At 44.7% G+C, this 17622-nt stretch overlaps 1 protein-coding gene across 5 annotated transcripts in view; it reads left to right on the forward strand.

The window, feature by feature from the left end:
* The window catches only part of elp4 (elongator acetyltransferase complex subunit 4), a 280802-nt gene that overhangs the window by 4408 nt on the left and 258772 nt on the right, over positions 1-17622 (forward strand). For all 5 annotated transcript variants that reach the window (XR_011596605.1, XM_070899520.1, XM_070899522.1 and 2 more), the window contains exon 2: positions 15074-15109. Coding sequence is in view for 4 of the 5 variants with exons in the window: in XM_070899520.1 (XP_070755621.1) it covers positions 15074-15109 (36 nt within the window). In the remaining variant the exon portion in view is untranslated. The remainder of the gene's footprint in view (positions 1-15073; positions 15110-17622) is intronic.

Genomic DNA, 17622 nt, shown 5'->3' on the forward strand with positions numbered 1-17622 from the left:
TTAATTACTTGCTCTACTATCTAGTTTTGCTATCTTGCTCATAAAATGATATGTGAATATGCATGTTTGTGCTTAGAAAACTATTATATTATAAATTCCACTGTATTTACACCAAGCCAACCTCTGTGGATTACAGCAATGGACAATGTGAGAAATTTGTTGTTCGGCCTGAAGCAGTGAATTGGACTGGATGGATATGAGAGTACGTTAGGCAATGTATCACAAATACAAAAATACAATACTGCAGATGCTGGAATCTGAAATAAAAACAGAAATCTCAGCGGGTCAGGCAGCATCTGTGGAAGGAAAATTAGAGTTAACGTTTCGGGTCGACGACCTTCATCAGAACTGGCTAGTGTTTGGAAAGAACACATTCTAAAGAAGCACTGAAAGGGGGAGGGGAAGAAAGAACAAAAAGGAAGGTTTGTGATAGGGTGGAAGGCAGGAGAGATTAGAGAGACAAAAGGATTGAAATGGTAATGGCCAGAGTTAGAAAAGGATTGGTCAAGATAGGGTGTGAATGGCAGAATAATGACCAGCTGCCGTTGGAGAAAAGGAGATAAATAAACATCGGCTCGGTGGCGGGGGGTAAAGGGAGCCAAAGATGGGCAGCGGTTACGCTCTGAAATTGTTGAACTCGATGTTGAGTCCAGAAGGTTGTAAAGTGCCTAACCGAAAGATGAAGTGTTGTTCCTCGAGCTTGCGTTGAGCTTCGTTGGAACAGTGTAGGAGGTCAAGGATGGAGAGGTCAGAGTGGGAGTGGAGCGGGGAATTAAAGTGACAGGCAACCAGAAGCTCAGGCTCACACTTGCGGACTGAACGGAGGTGTTCCGCAAAGCGGTCACCCAATCTACGCTTGCTCTCCCCAGTGTAAGAAAGCAAATGGCATGTTGGCCTTCATAGCAAGGGGATTTGAGTACAGGGGCAGGGAGGTGTTGCTACAGTTGTACAGGGCATTGGTGAGGCCACACCTGGAGTATTGTGTACAGTTTTGGTCTCCTAACCTGAGGAAGGACATTCTTGCTATTGAGGGAGTGCAGCGAAGGTTCACCAGACTGATTCCCGGGATGGCAGGACTGACCTATCAAGAAAGACTGGATCAACTGGGCTTGTATTCACTGGAGTTCAGAAGAATGAGAGGGGACCTCATAGAAACATTTAAAATTCTGACGGGGTTAGACAGGTTAGATGCAGGAAGAATGTTCCCAATGTTGGGGAAGTCCAGAACCAGAGGTCACAGTCTAAGGATAAGGGGTAAGCCATTTAGGACCGAGATGCGGAGGAACTTCTTCACCCAGAGAGTGGTGAACCTGTGGAATTCTCTACCACAGAAAGTTGTTGAGGCCAATTCACTAAATATATTCAAAAAGGAGTTAGATGAGGTCCTTACTACTAGGGGGATCAAGGGGTATGGCGAGAAATCAGGAATGGGGTACTGAAGTTGAATGTTCAGCCATGAACTCATTGAATGGCGGTGCAGGCTAGAAGGGCCGAATGGCCTACTCCTGCACCTATTTTCTATGTTTCTATGTGTAGAGGAGACCACATCGTGAGCAGCGAATACAGTATACTAAATTGAAAGAAGTACAAGTAAATCGCTGTTTCACCTAGAAGGAGTATTTAGGGCCCTGGATAATGGGAAGGAAAGAGGTAAAAGGGCAGGTGTGGCATCTCCTGTGCATGCACAGAAAGGTGCTGTGGGAAGGGGAGAGTTGTTGGGGGTGACTGCAGAATGGACCAGGGTGTTGCAGAGGGAGTGGTCCCTTCAGAATGCTGAGAAGGAAGGGGAAGATGTGATTGGTGGCGGAACTACAACAATTGTACATTCCTGTCTGGCGTAAAAATAAAAAAGGGAAGGTGGCTCAACCGTGGCTATCAAGGGAAATCAGGGATAGTATTAAAGCCAAGGAAGTGGCATACAAATTGGCCAGAAATAGCAGCGAACCTGGGGACTGGGAGAAATTTAGAACTCAGCAGAGGAGGACAAAGGGTTTGATTAGGGCAGGGAAAATGGAGTATGAGAAGAAGCTTGCAGGGAACATTAAGACGGATTGCAAAAGTTTCTATAGATATGTAAAGAGAAAAAGGTTAGTAAAGACAAACGTAGGTCCCCTGCAGTCAGAATCAGGGGAAGTCATAACGGGGAACAAAGAAATGGCGGACCAATTGAACAAGTACTTTGGTTCGGTATTCACGAAGGAGGACACGAACAACCTTCCGGTTATAAAAGGGGTCGGGGGGTCTAGTAAAGAGGAGGAACTGAGGGAAATCCTTATTAGCCGGGAAATTGTGTTGGGGAAATTGATGGGATTGAAGGCCGATAAATCCCCAGGGCCTGATGGACTGCATCCCAGAGTACTTAAGGAGGTGGCCTTGGAAATAGTGGATGCGTTGACAGTCATTTTCCAACATTCCATTGACTCTGGATCAGTTCCTATGGAGTGGAGGGTAGCCAATGTAACCCCACTTTTTAAAAAAGGAGGGAGAGAGAAAACAGGGAATTACAGACCGGTCAGCCTGACATCGGTAGTGGGTAAAATGATGGAATCAATTATTAAGGATGTCATAGCAGTGCATTGGAAAGAGGTGACATGATAGGTCCAAGTCAGCATGGATTTGTGAAAGGGAAATCATGCTTGACAAATCTTCTGGAATTTTTTGAGGATGTTTCCAGTAGAGTGGATAAGGGAGAACCAGTTGATGTGGTATATTTGGACTTTCAGAAGGCGTTCGACAAGGTCCCACACAAGAGATTGATGTGCAAAGTTAGAGCACATGGGATTGGGGGTAGTGTACTGACATGGATTGAGAACTGGTTGTCAGACAGGAAGCAAAGAGTAGGAGTAAATGGGTACTTTTCAGAATGGCAGGCAGTGACTAGTGGGGTACCGCAAGGTTCTGTGCTGGGGCCCCAGCTGTTTACACTGTACATTAATGATTTAGATGAGGGGATTAAATGTAGTATTTCCAAATTTGCGGATGACACTAAGTTGGGTGGCAGTGTGAGCTGCGAGGAGGATGCTGTGAGGCTGCAGAGCGACTTGGATAGGTTAGGTGAGTGGGCAAATGCATGGCAGATGAAGTATAATGTGGATAAATGTGAGGTTATCCACTTTGGTGGTAAAAACAGAGAGACAGACTATTATCTGAATGGTGACAGATTAGGAAAAGGGGAGGTGCAAAGAGACCTGGGTGTCATGGTACATCAGTCATTGAAGGTTGGCATGCAGGTGCAGCAGGCGGTTAAGAAAGCAAATGGCATGTTGGCCTTCATAGCAAGGGGATTTGAGTACAGGGGCAGGGAGGTGTTGCTACAGTTGTACAGGGCATTGGTGAGGCCACACCTGGAGTATTGTGTACAGTTTTGGTCTCCTAACCTGAGGAAGGACATTCTTGCTATTGAGGGAGTGCAGCGAAGGTTCACCAGACTGATTCCCGGGATGGCGGGACTGACCTATCAAGAAAGACTGGATCAACTGGGCTTGTATTCACTGGAGTTCAGAAGAATGAGAGGGGACCTCATAGAAACATATAAAATTCTGACGGGGTTAGACAGGTTAGATGCAGGAAGAATGTTCCCAATGTTGGGGAAGTCCAGAACCAGGGGTCACAGTCTAAGGATAAGGGGTAAGCCATTTAGGACCGAGATGCGGAGGAACTTCTTCACCCAGAGAGTGGTGAACCTGTGGAATTCTCTACCACAGAAAGTTGTTGAGGCCAATTCACTAAATATATTCAAAAAGGAGTTAGATGAGGTCCTTACTGCTAGGGGGATCAAGGGGTATGGCGAGAAAGCAGGAATGGGGTACTGAAGTTGAATGTTCAGCCATGAACTCATTGAATGGCGGTGCAGGCTAGAAGGGCCGAATGGCCTACTCCTGCACCTATTTTCTATGTTTCTATGAATCATGCTGGAGGCAGCGAAAATGGCAGAGGATGATCCGTTGAATGTGGAGGCTGGTGGGGTGAAAGATGAGGACAAGGGGAACCCTGAGAGGGAGGGGAAGGGGTGAGAGAAGAGGTGCGGGAAATGGAACGGACACAGTCGAGGGCCATGTTAACCACTGCAGAGGGGAATCTTCCGTTGAGGAAAAAGGAAAACATGTCAGAGGCACTAGTGTGAAAGACGTCGTCGTCAGAGCAGATGTGACGGAGACGGAGAAACTGGGAGAATGGAATGGAGTCCTTACAGGATGCAGGGTAGGAGGAAGTGTAGTCCTGGTAGCTGTGGGAGTCAGTGGGCTTATAATGGATACTGTTCAATAACCTATCCCCAGAGATGGAGACGGAGAAGTCGAGGAAGGGAAGAGTCGGAGATGGACCATGTGAAGGTGAGGGAAGGGTGGAAATTGGATGCAAAGTGAATGAAATATTCAAGTTCAGGGCGAGAGTAGGAAACGGCATCAATGTACCGGTAAAGGAGGTGAGGGAGGGAACCCGAGTAGGACTGGAACAAAGAATGTTCCACATATCCTACGAAAAAGCAGGCATAGCTAGGACCCCTGCGGGTTCCCATAGCAGCACCTTTACTTTGGAGAAAGTGAGTGGAGTTAAAAGAGAAGTTGCTCAAAGTTCAGCCAGGCGGAGGAGGGTGGTGGTGGATAGGGGACTGGTTGGGCCTCTGCTCGAGGAAGAAGCGGAGCGCCCTCAGGCCATCCTGGTGGGGGATGTATCACTGTGCTGTGCTGTAAATTAGTACTGAATTTTATTGTGTTTAATGCTGTGCATCCATTTTAAATTAGTAAAGCTAGCAATCATCAAAATTATCAGAATTTTCACTCCAAGTTCTAGATAAAGGTGAAGAGAAATATTTGTTTAATTCTGAATAGCAAAAGTATCTCACATTGTTTGCAGTCCTAATATCGGGGAGCAAGAGTTTAAAACAACAACACAGCTGTCATGGTATGGGGCCCAGCTCAATTGCAAAGCTGTTTTGTTAAGTTTCATTGTTTTCTTTTGAGGTGGTAGAACTTGCCCAGGAAATCAGCTAATGGGTTGGTCCCAGTGGTGGCCAAGCCTGTGTAGGCAGCTCAAATCTCTGTCTGGAGCAGTAGATTGTTGTGTCTCTGACTTAGACACTGGGATTGCTCCCCAGACTCCAAAGCAGAAATAAGGTGGCTCCGAGGGGAGCCTCAGCCACTGAGACAGCGGGTGGAAGCTGACAGTGGGTGGGAGGTAGGCCTGAGGGACTGGAGAAGCAGGTGAGGGGAGGAGAGAAGAAGTAGGTGGGAGACGGGGTGGATGTTGGCCATGGGGTTGAGTGTCCAGCATCACAGGACATGTATGCAGAGCTAGGAAGTGAGCTGTTTTATAGCATTCACCCTGTTTTGGTTATTTATCTGGAGCTACCTGTAGAGACTAAAGGTGAAGTTGACAGATAACTGTCATGACACATTCCTGCTTTTGCTTTACAAATCTGATTGCTCTATGCTAAACTTGTAATCATTAAGGCCATATATTTAGTTAGCAAACAATCGTATGTTTTCATGCAATTTTATATTATAGTCGCAACATTTTTGATAATAAAGATAGTTTCTGATTGAAGAACTATATTTGATTAAGTTCTCTCTTTATATTCAGATTACAAGTGACAAAAATAGTGCTTGAAGGTACAGATAATTTAAATTGATATTGGTAGGTTAAAGTACTGTAAATGATCAAGATCTATATTTCACATACAGAATTTTTTTCGTAATCTTAGTTACTTAAGATTACTCAGTTAAAATGATTCATCGTTCAGCAATAACAACTTGCATTTATATAGCGCCTTTAACATAGTAAAACATCCCAAGGCGCTTCGCAGGAGTGTTATAAACCAAAATCTGACACCGAACCACACAGGAAAAAAATAGGGCTGGTGACCAAAACCTTAGTCAAAGAGGTAGGTTTTAAGGAGTGTCTTAAAGGAGGAAAGAGGTGGAGAGGTTTAGGGAGGGAATTCCAAAGATTAGGGCGCAGGCAGCTGAAGGCACAGCCACCGATGGTTGAACAATTAAAATTAGAGATGCTCAAGAAGTCAGAATTAGAGGAGCGCAGACATCTTGGGGGTGAGGTGGTGGGGGCGGGTTGGAGGAGAGTACAGAGATGGGGAAGAGTGAGGCCATGAAGAGATTTGAAGCCAAGGATAAAAATGTTAAGATCAAGGTGTTGCATAACTGGGAGCCAATGTAGGTAGCGAGGACAGTGATGATTACTGTTAATATTTTAAAGTAACCCACTCCCACTCTGGAAATGTAGCTCAAGCAACTTGCACTTGTGTTTCTCTTTCGCTGGTTTGTCCTGTTTGTGGGCTTGTTGATTTGGATAGGGATTTTCTTAGTGCTGTTGCTCATTGATGGATATATCCCAAATTAGAAAACCAAGATCTGTTAGTATCTGCGTTTGAAATATATGCAAATTAATGGATTATAAACATTATAGGGCCAAAATTCAGGGTCTCAAAGAGATCTGTTAATGCCCGTTTGCGGCGGCCATTCCTAAGGCTTTCAGAAGGCTTTTGACAAGGTCCCGCACAAGAGATTGTTGTGCAAAATCAAAGCACATGGTATTGGGGGTAATATACTGACGTGGATAGGGAACTTTTTGGCAGACAGGAAGCAGAGAGTCGGGATAAATGGGTACTTTTCAGAATGGCAGGCAGTGACTAGTAGAGTGCCGCAGGGCACAGTGCTGGGACCACAGCTCTTTACAATATACATTAACGATTTGGATGAAGGAATAGAGTGTAATATCACCAAGTTTTCAGATGACACTAAACTGGGTGGCGGTGTGAGCTGTGAGGAGGACGCTAAGAGGCTGCAGGGTGACTTGGACAGGTTAGGTGAGTGGGCAAATGCATGGCAATTGCAGTATAATGTGGATAAATGTGTGGTTATCCATTTTGGGGGCAAAAACACAAAGGCAGAATATTATCTGAATGGCGGTAGACTAGGAAAAGGGGAGGTACAATGAGACCTGGGTGTCATGGTTCATTAGTCACTGAAAGTGGGCACGCAGGTACAGCAGGCGGTGAAGAAGGCAAATGGTATGGTTGGCCTTCATAGCTAGGAGATTTGAATATAGAAGCAGGGAGGTCTTACTGCAGTTGTGCAGGGCCTTATTGAGGCCTCACCTGGAATATTGTGTTCAGTTTTGGTCTCCTCGTCTGAGGAAGGACATTCTTGCTATTGAGGGAGTGCAGCGAAGGTTCACCAGACTGATTCCAGGGATGGCTGGGCTGTCATATGTGGAGAGACTGGTTCAACTGGGCCTTTATTCACTGGAGTTTAGAAGGATGAGAGGGGATCTCATAGAAACATATAAGATTCTGACCTGATGGGACTGGACAGGTTAGATGCGGGAAGAATGTTCCCAATGTTGGGGAAGTCCAGAACCAGGGGACATAGTCTTAGGATAAGGGGTAGGCCATTTAGGACTGAGATGAGGAGCAACTTCTTCACTCAGAGAGTTGTTAACCTGTGGAATTCCCTGCCGCAGAGAGTTGTTGATGCCAGTTCACTGGATATATTCAAGAGGAAGTTAGATATGGCTCTTACGGTTAAGGGGATCAAGAGGTATGGAGAGAAAGCAGGAAAGGGGTACTGAAGGAATGATCAGCCATGATCTTGTTGAATGGCAGTGCGGGCTCGAGGGACCGAATGGCCTACTCCTGCACCTATTTTTCTATGTTGCTAAAAATCGAATGGTCGCTGCTTTGAGGTCAACTGGTCGACCCGATCTAAATTCAATTCGGAGATTTTTCGGCCTGGATCCCATCCCGCCTGAGTGGTTGCACCACCAATTTTATTCAATAAAAATATTCAAAAAAATTTTTCGATCCCCCGCCACGTGGTGCCCCGACAGGTTTTTCTGCCAATGCACCATCTCTGCACTGTGTGGCCTGGCAGCGCAGCAGCCCTTAAAGGGAGGGCCCACTGCTGCGGCCGCAGTGGAAACATTTCTGCCGGCCGATTTGCCAATCGACCAGCAAAATACTGCCCCTGGGTTCGGCCGGGCAGCCTGGCATCCCCTCTTGGGTGTCAGACCGCTGGCCCGGCCAAAACCCTCCCTGGTGGCCCAGTGGCCAAAGATAAAAAGTGATAGAATCTTTCCCCATTAACGGAGGGGCAAGAGCGTGATGACGCACACGCGCTGTGACATCACCGCTGATTGACAGCTGCAGAGGCCCCGACCGACCCATTTTCAGCCAGTCAGCCTGGCTTTGAGTCTAAGGCCCGCCCCCATTATGATCCATTTCCTGTAGGACTTTGACATTTTTCAAAGTCCTGAAAATGGCTCCACTTATTGTACCAAGAATTCCAGAGGTAAGTACCACTCTAAACATCATAGGTGACCTGAATTTCGACCCCTACATGTCTTCTGAGAGGGCCCATGGCAAGTCCCATAAAGGCTAGAAGCTTGAACTCTCCACAATAACAAATTGTGTTTATATAGCGCGTTTAACATAGTAAAACGAACCAAGGCCTTTCACAGGAGTATTATGTGATTAAAAACTTGACACCAAGCCGTATAAGTAGAAATTAGCACAGGTGACCAATAGCTTGGTTAAAGGTGCGTCTTGAAGGAGGAAAGAGAGGCGGAGAGATTTCAGCAGGGAGTTACAGAACTTGGGGCCTAGGCAACAGAAGGCACAGCCACCAATGGTTGAGCGATTATAATCAGGGATGCTCAAGAGGGCAGAATTAGAGGAGGCAGACATCTCGGAGGGTTGGGGCTGGAGGCTACAGGGTACATTAACTGTCCATTTTTAAAAAATATACTTAATACATGTAATGAAGACTGTACAATGCAGGAGTCATATTCTGTTGAAGTCTGACAACTCCAGTTGCCATTTAAATAGCACAGTATGTTTAGGACTGACCTGACTATGACTTTTGAACGCAGGAAACCCAGCCTTAGGATTTCCGAGCCCAACAGGGCATGACTAAATACTGATTCACTATGTATCATGAGGATGGTGAGCTCACTGAATGGATCAGCTGTTTCACTAGGGTTCAGAAATGAGAAAGTTACGGGAAGTAGAATGTGATTCATCTCCTTGATCACACTGGTGCATTAAATTACTGTGATTGGAAGGAGTTGAAACATGTTTGTGTGGCTTGTGATTGTGATTCTTGCAAGGCTTTTCATTGAAGTTTCTGTCTGTATAGGTATTAAAAGTATGGAGATGGGGAGGTTCTTCTACCATGCTCCAGTACTATTCAAACTTGCCTTGGATTCTGAATATTTTCAGGTGTCCTAAGTTTCAGATGATTATCATTTGGGGAGCATAAGGGTTTGTATAATATCTTTACTGCCCAATTAACATCTACCAATGAACGGAAAGAGTTTTGGGGGATCGTGGATAGATCGAAGGTTCACTAGATTGATTCCTGGGTTGAGAGGGCTGTCTTATGAGGAGAGATTGAGTAGATTGCATTTATATTCTCAAAGAATGAGAGGTGATCTCATTGAAACATAAAAGATTTTGAGGGGGATTGACACGTTATATGCTGAGAGGTTGTTTCCCCTGGCTGGAGAGTCGCGAACTAGAGGTCATAATCTCAGGATAAGGGGTCGGCCATTTCAAACTGAAATGAGGAGGAATGTCTTCACTCAGAGGGTCGTGAATCTTTGGAATTTTCGACCCCAAAGAGCTGTAGATGCTGAATTGTTGAATATATTCAAGGCTAAGATCGATAGATTTTTGGACTCGAGGGGAATCAAGGGATATGGGGATAGGGCAGGAAAATTAAGTTATAAGAACATAAGAAATAGGAGGAGTAGGCCACCTGGTCCCTCGAGCCTACTCCGCCATTTAATAAGATTATGGTTGATCTGATCATGGACTCAGCTCCACTTCCCTGTCCGCTCCCCATGACCCTTTATTCCCTGATCGCTCAAAAATCTGTCTATCACCGCCTTAAATATATCAAAATGATCCAGCCTCCACAGCTCTCTAGGGCAGAGGATTTCATAGATTTACAACCCTCTGAGAGAAGAAATTCATCCTCATCTCAGTTTTAAATGGGCGGCCCCTTATTCTGAGACTATGTCCCCTAGTTTTAGTTTCCCCTATGAGTGGAAATATCCTCTCTGCATCCACCTTGTCGAGCCTCCTCATTATGTTTCGAGAAGATCACCCCTCATTCTTCTGAATTCCAATGAGTTTAGGCCCAGCCTACCCAACCTATCTTCATAAGTCAATCCTCTCATCTCCGGAATCAACCTGGTGAACCTTCTCTGAACAGCCTCCAATGCAAGTATATCCTTCCTTAAATACGGAGACCAAAACTGAACGCAGTACTCCAGGTGTTGCCTCACCAATACAGTTGTAGCAGGACTTCTCTGCTTTTACACCCTTTTCCCTTTACAATAATTCATTCCATTTGCCTTCCTGATTACTTGCTGTACCTGCTTACTAATTTTTTGTGTTTCATGCACCAGGATCCCCAGGACCCTCTGTACTGCAGCACTTTGAAATTTTTCTCTATTTAAATTTTAATTTGCTTTTCTATTTTTTCTGCCAATGTGCGTAACCTCACATTTTCCCACATTATACTCCATCTGCCAAATTTTTGCCCACTCACTTAGCCTGTCTATATCCCTTTGCAGATTTTTTATGTCCTCCTTATAATTTGCTTTCCCCACCCATCTTTGTATCATCAGCAATCTTTGCTACATTACACTCGGTCCCTTCATCCAAGTCATTACTATAGATTGTAAATAGTTGAGGATCCAGCACTGACCCCTGCACCACCCCACTAGTTACCGTTTGCCAACCGGAAAAATGACCCATTTATTCCGACTCTGTGTCAATCCTCTATCCATGCTAATATATTACCACCAACCCCGTTAAATTTTATCTTGTGCAGTAATCTTTTATGCGGCACCTTATCGAATGCCTTCTGGAAATCCAAATACACCACATCCACTGGTCCCCCTTTATTCACGCTGCTCGTTACATCCTCAAAGAACTCCACCAAATTTGTCAAAGATGATTTCCCTTTCATAAACCATGCTGACTCTGCTTGATTGAATCATGCTTTTCCAAATGTCCCGCTACTGCTTCCTTAATAATGGTCTCCAGCATTTTCCCAATGACAGATGTTAGGCTAACTGGTCTATAGTTTCCTGCTTTTTGTCTGCCTCCTTTTTTAAAATAGGGTCATTACATTTGCGGTTTTCCAATCCACTAGGACTGCCCCAGAATTCAGGGAATTTTGGTAGATTACAACCAATGCATCCACTGTCTCTGCAGCCACTTCTTTTAAGACGGTAGGATGTAAGCCATCAGGTCCAGGGAAGCTCAAAAGAGCTCAAAGATCAGCCATGATATTGAATGGCGGAGCTGGCTCAAGGGGCTGTATGGCCTACTCCTGCTCCTAATTCTTATGTTCTTATTGCCGTCCCCATCCCAGCAATACAAAATCGCGATTTGTGGAGTTTGTACCATTTGTTCTCCAAACTGATTTGCGGAATTGTCAGTTCAGTTACTTTTTTGTTCCTGTGGTGCCATGCTAGCACTGCTGGCTCCCAGTACTTTCATCTCATTTCACGCAACTGGTACCAATGGCATAAATTATCGCTGGATTTGCTAAGGCCGGTGGCTCAGAATATTTATTTTCATTTTTACTGGGTCTTCCTGGTCACTGGCCTAAGTGATTCTGGCAAATTTACTTTTGTACTGCTGCCAGCTGCACGAGCCTTGTGCCTTGGGAGTACTAGCACAGCACTGGAGAAAATGTTACTGTGCATGGACCTTGATGACCTCTGTGCATCCCCTCAAGCATGCATACTGAAAGTATTTGCCAGATACTGAGAGCAATTCCAACGAAGATCATTGATCTTGAGGTTATTTGTTGCCCTGATGTAACTTAAGGATATATGCAGAATCCGGTATCTGAGTGAGAAACATGCATCATGTTAAATATCCTCCCTCGAAGGTACTGATTCAAAAGACAAGAAAGAGACATGCATTTATATAGCGCCTTTCACAACCACGGGATGTCTCAAAGCACTTTACAGTCAATTAAGTACTATGTAGGAAACATGACAGCCAATTTGTGCCCAGCAAGGTCCCACAAACAGCAATGAGATAATGACCAGATAATCTGCTTTTTCAGGTGTTGGTTGAGGGATGAATGTTGACCAGGGCACCAGGGTGAGCTCCCCTGCTCTTTTTCGCAATAGTGAGTGAGATCTTTTGCGTCCACCTCATCCAAAAGACGGCACCTCCCGCCGTGCAACACTGAAGTGTCAGCCTGGATTACGTGCTCAAGTCTCTGGAGTGAGACTTGAACCGACAATCTTCTGACTCAGGCAAGAGTGCTATCACTGAGCTAGGACCAACATCTATTCAGTACAGCAGCAAAATAGATGCTCTGTGGGACTGGGGCTTGTAATATGTTCTTTTTACCATTGTGCCAGTATTTTGATATACTGGAATTGCAGCACAATGATTAAGAATAATTTCTTTATGTCGCTAAGTTGTACATTTATAAAGTTTCCTTTTGTTGGCATTGCAATAAATGGCACAGTATTGTAAGCCCATCCATGACATGCCTTGGATTTAATTACGTTGTTCATCAATTATTACAAAACTTTTATCCTATGAAATCAGGAATTGAAGCAATAAGTGTGGGTTTTATTTTTACCTAACAGCTAATGATTAACTTGAAGTATTTTATTCTTTGGTGTCTGTTTCTTGAGTTGTGGAGCTAAAAATTCATATTAACTGTATGACTCATTGCTGAAAGAAGTATTATATTTGTGTCTTCAAGTAGCTCAATCATGTATAATTGCAGAGATGGAACTTATTTGTAGGGGGACTCATTTGAAGCAAGTACAGGAACCTCCGTTTGTACAGATGGACAGTTATAAATCCGCTTAGAATATTTTCATTGTTCCTAGATTTTGGGTATAATGTCTAGGCTAACAAATAACTTCAAGATCAGTGATCATCGTTGGAATTGCATCAGTTTCCACATGTACGCTGACAACACCCAGCTCGTTGAATATATTCAAGAGGGAGTTAAATGTGGCCCTTACGGCTAAGGGGATCAGGGGGTATGGAGAGAAAGCAGGAGTGGGGTACTGAAGTTGCATGATCAGCCATGATCATATAGAATGGTGGTGCAAGCTCAAAGGGCCGAATGGCCTGCTCCTGCACCTATTTTCTATGTTTACCTCACCACCACTTTTCTCGACCCCTCCACTGTCTCTAAATTATCAGACTGCTTGTCTGATGAGCAGAAATTTTCTCCAGTTAAATATTTGGTCCCTGCCACAAACTCCGTTTCCTAGTCACCGACTCCATCCCTCTCTCTAGCATCTGTCTGAGGCTGAACCAGACTGTTCGCAACCTTGGTGTCATATTTGACCCTGAAATGAGCTTCTGACCACATAGCCGCGGCATAACTAAAACGGCCTATTTCCACCTCAGTAACATTGTCCGTCTTCGCCCTTGCCTCAGCTCATCTGCTGCTGAAATCCTTATCCATGCCTTTGTTACCTCTACACTTGACGACTCCAACGCACTCCCGACTGGCCACCCACATTCTACCCTATGTAAACTTGAGGCCATCCAAAACTCGGCTGCCCATGTTCTAAATCGCACCCAGTCCCATTCACCCATCACCCCTCTGCTTGCTGACTTACATTGGCTCCCAGTTAAGCAACGCCTCAATTTCAAAATTCTCATCCTTGTTTACAAATCTCTCCCTGGCCTCGCCCCTCCCTATCTCTGTAATCTCCTTCAGCCTCATAACCCCCCAAGCTATCTGCGCTCCTCAAATTCTGCCCTCTGGAGCATCCCTGATTATAATCGCTCAACCATTCGTGGCTGTGCCTTCAGTTGCCGAGGCCCTAAACTCTGGAACTCCCTCCCTAAACATCTCTGCCTCTCTACCTCTCTTTCCTCCTTAAAGGCACTCCTTAAAACCTACCTCTTTGACCAAACTTTTGGACATGCTGTCCTTTCTTCTTATGTGGCTCGGTGTCAAATCTTTGTATTACAACACTCCTGTGAAGAGCCTTGGGACATTTTACTATGTTAAAGGTGATAAATAAATACAAATTGTTATTGAATTGCATCTGACACACACTTTCAGTATACATGTTTGGGGATATGCACAGAGATCATCAAGGTCTATGCACAGTAATCTGCTATTATATGTTCTTAAGTGCTGTGCTAGTCCTCCCAAGGCACAGGGACTAGTGGCAATACAAAATGTAAATTTGGCAGATTCACTCACGCCAGTGACCAGGAAGATTCTTATGATCTCTCTCTTTCTCTCTATTCCCCCCACTCTCCCTCCTTTGCTTTATCAATGGGCAACCAGAGCATTTTCTAGTCTTTGCATGGTTTTTTTGTATTCGTCCATGGACGGATGGGATGTTGCCCATCCCTAATTGCCTTTGAGAAGATAGTGAGCTATCTTCTTGAACTGCTGCAGTCTGCGCAGTGAAGATGCTCCCACAATGCTGCTTAGTTTACTTCTTTTTAGTGGATTGATACAACTGAGTGGCTTTCAGAGGGCAGTTAAGAATCAACCACATTGCTGTGGACCTAGAGTCGCACATGGACGGCAGATTTCCTTTCCTAAAGGACATTAGTGAACCAAAAGGGTTTTTACGATAATCCGATAGCTTCATGGTCACCATTACTGACATTAGCTTTTTAATCCAGATTTGTTTAATTAGCTGCCGTGGTGGGATTTGAACTGCATGTCTCCAGATCTGCATTACTAATCCAGTAATATAACCACTATGCTATCATGCCCATCCCATTTCATAATCTGGCCATATTTTTTCTTTTGCCATCCTTTTGATCTACCATCAACTTTTTAAAGATAGTAACGATTTTAGTAACGTTCCTTGTGACTTTCCACCCATGCCCTTTATTGGGGATTTCCTTAGCGTGTGATTTTATCCACAGAAGAAACCTACCACTGTGTAATTTTTCTCATCATAACTTGTGACCTTGTATGTTAAACTTGCTCCTTGTGAACCAAACTCTATTCTCCATTTTAAAACCTTTTGTATCATCGAGAGCAAATTGAAAATGTATTCATAATTTTAATTTATTTTTTAGGAGGAGGACTAGCAGTTGGAACTCTTCTCCTCGTTGGTAAGTGAAATACTACATTTTTAGTAGCTCACTGTCAGTAGAGGTTTAAATAAAATTTCCACCTATTGGGCTCAATTTTCCCCAATGCCGTTTTTTTGCATATTTGAAGAGTTCCGCCCATTTTTGGGGGGCCCGACTACTCTTAAAAAAAAATACTTTTAGGTTTCCCCGATCTAACTTTTGAAATTGGCGCCGCGCAGCCTGTCCTTTAGCTTTGGGGCATGGAGCCTAATGTCTGCACCGAAAAAACGATGCATCCCCCCTTCTGCGCATGCGGAAAAAAAATAATTTGTGACTGGTATATGGGTGCACATGCCCAGAACATCTCCCGGTCTGCATTCAGCCATTTTTAAAGAGCCAGTTGTGTGTGAGAACTATAATTCTGAATAGTGTGTGAGAACTTTAATTCTGAGGAGAAAAAATTGGAGCTGCAAATGCAATGCGGCTCAAGAACCAAGAATTTCTCAAGAGGAAGTGGAGGCACTGGTTACTGTAATTGAGGCCAGATGGCACGAGCTGGACACCGGAAGAGATCAAATAAAAGTTTCACCAAAAAGAAATGAAGAAATGCTGGAACCAACTTTCATAAGATTACTGTGCAGTGGTGACCACCCTGAGGTCTGGAGACCGGTGCAAAAATAAGTGGAAGGACCTTGGGCAAGCAGTTAGTGTAAGTAATATTTTCAATTATTCACTGGAATTGCAATTGTAAATGTGACCATCTGTATATCCCACCCAGCAGAAAAACACCCTCTCTAAAAAGTTATATTTTCATCTTTGCAGAGGAAGATGGCACACAACAAAAGAGAGAGATCTCGAACAGGAGGAGGCCCGGCAAATCTGCACCTACTGGCACCCGTGGAAGAGAGGGTCGCTGCTTCGATGGGTCCTGCTTGGAGAAAAGCAACCACCACTGCACAAGCTGGGCCCACACTCGAGGGAGAGGGTAAGTCCTGCAAATTCCACAGTCTGGCTTTGCTAAATGTTAAGTACTGCACGGGCTAGCCATGCTTCGGTTCATGGTAATTTCTGTGTCAGCTATGCTTCGGTTGATGCAATGTGCTATCATTCATCGTGGTCCTTCAAATGAGCCTGCTGCCTGCGCTGTGTGAGCCTACTCATGCCACCCTGCCCCCTCCTCTGCTGCCAAACATTTGTCTGTTCTGTTATAGTTTGGAGAACTTGAGGCCAACTCTCACGAGGCTGAAGCTGATGACCCGGACGAGCCTGAAGAGGAGAACATCTTCCAATCCGACCTTTCAGACCAAGAGCATGAGGGTGAGAGGGAGGGGGAGGATGATGAAGCCCCCACTGTTATACTCACTCTGGAGGAGGTGCTGGTGCTGCTCATTGAGTTGTCAGCCCCTTTCCTGAGTGTTGGCACATTTCATGGTTTCACACTGTCCGAGGCTGCTGGTTCCAGGGTGAGGAGAGGAAGATGAGCTCGACAGCACTCTCCTGAGATGCAGAATGTAACAGATGTGGTTCAGATGATGGCAATGAGTGGGGAGAGCATTGACCTTATGCGATCACTCCTGGACACCATTGGTGGGGTAGGTGATGTGGTATCAGGACTGTCGGGAGAAGTAACACTCTCACAAGAAACGGGAACACTGTCTGTGTACATGAGGGATGGAATGTCGCAGGTAACTGATACACTGTCAGTGAACATTAGGGAGGGAATGTCGGAGGTAGCTGCTGCAATAAGGGAACACGCCCAGACCCCACAGCCATTGACAGAATTAACTGCCACACCCACTCCAATCCCCAGACCAACCTCTGAAGAGGCCCAAGCTGGGCCTTCCACATTATCACCTGCCCAGGCCCCCCAGCAGGAAGTGCACATTACCCGAGATGCTCGAAAGAATAAGCTTGGTACCAACCCGAGAAACGCTGCGCCACCGCCAGCAGGCAGGGGTGGAGTCACCAAGACCAAACGCAGCAGGCGGTCTTAGAATAAGGTGGAGGAGAGATAGATGCAGCCTTTCTTTGCTGCTGTTGTTGTAGTTATTATTGTACCTGTTGTAAGTGTTCTCAAATTAAAATGTTTTTGTAAGTGATGTAACTTTACACATTTAAAAGTTTGTGATTGATCTTAAAGTTTGAAAGTGATCTTAACTGAATAGTTTAAAGTTTTATACAAGAATATTTTTATTAAAGTTAAATACAAAGAAGTGTTAACATTTTGAATAAAATATATTTTAAATTATAAATGAATCATTTCCATTGTTTGTTCCATTATTAACACAACTTTTTGAACTAAAGAAGAATCATTTCCATTATTTGTTCCATTAACACAACACAACATTACGGAACAGGTGCAAACAGTAAACATGGTCCATTTGGAATAGTTGCCGCTGAGCTTTCAGGCAGTAAAGTGTTCATGGATGAGTTGCTGGCGCAAGGCTCGAGCAATCGTTAAAGGGGCACGACGGCCTGCCCTCCTCCGCTGTCGTGCTCCGGGTTCAGGTAGTTGCATGGCTTCTTCGTCGTCCTCCTCGTCATCTGCATCT

Source organism: Pristiophorus japonicus, chromosome 14, assembly GCF_044704955.1.
Source record: "Pristiophorus japonicus isolate sPriJap1 chromosome 14, sPriJap1.hap1, whole genome shotgun sequence".
Classification (NCBI taxonomy): Eukaryota; Metazoa; Chordata; class Chondrichthyes; family Pristiophoridae; genus Pristiophorus; species Pristiophorus japonicus.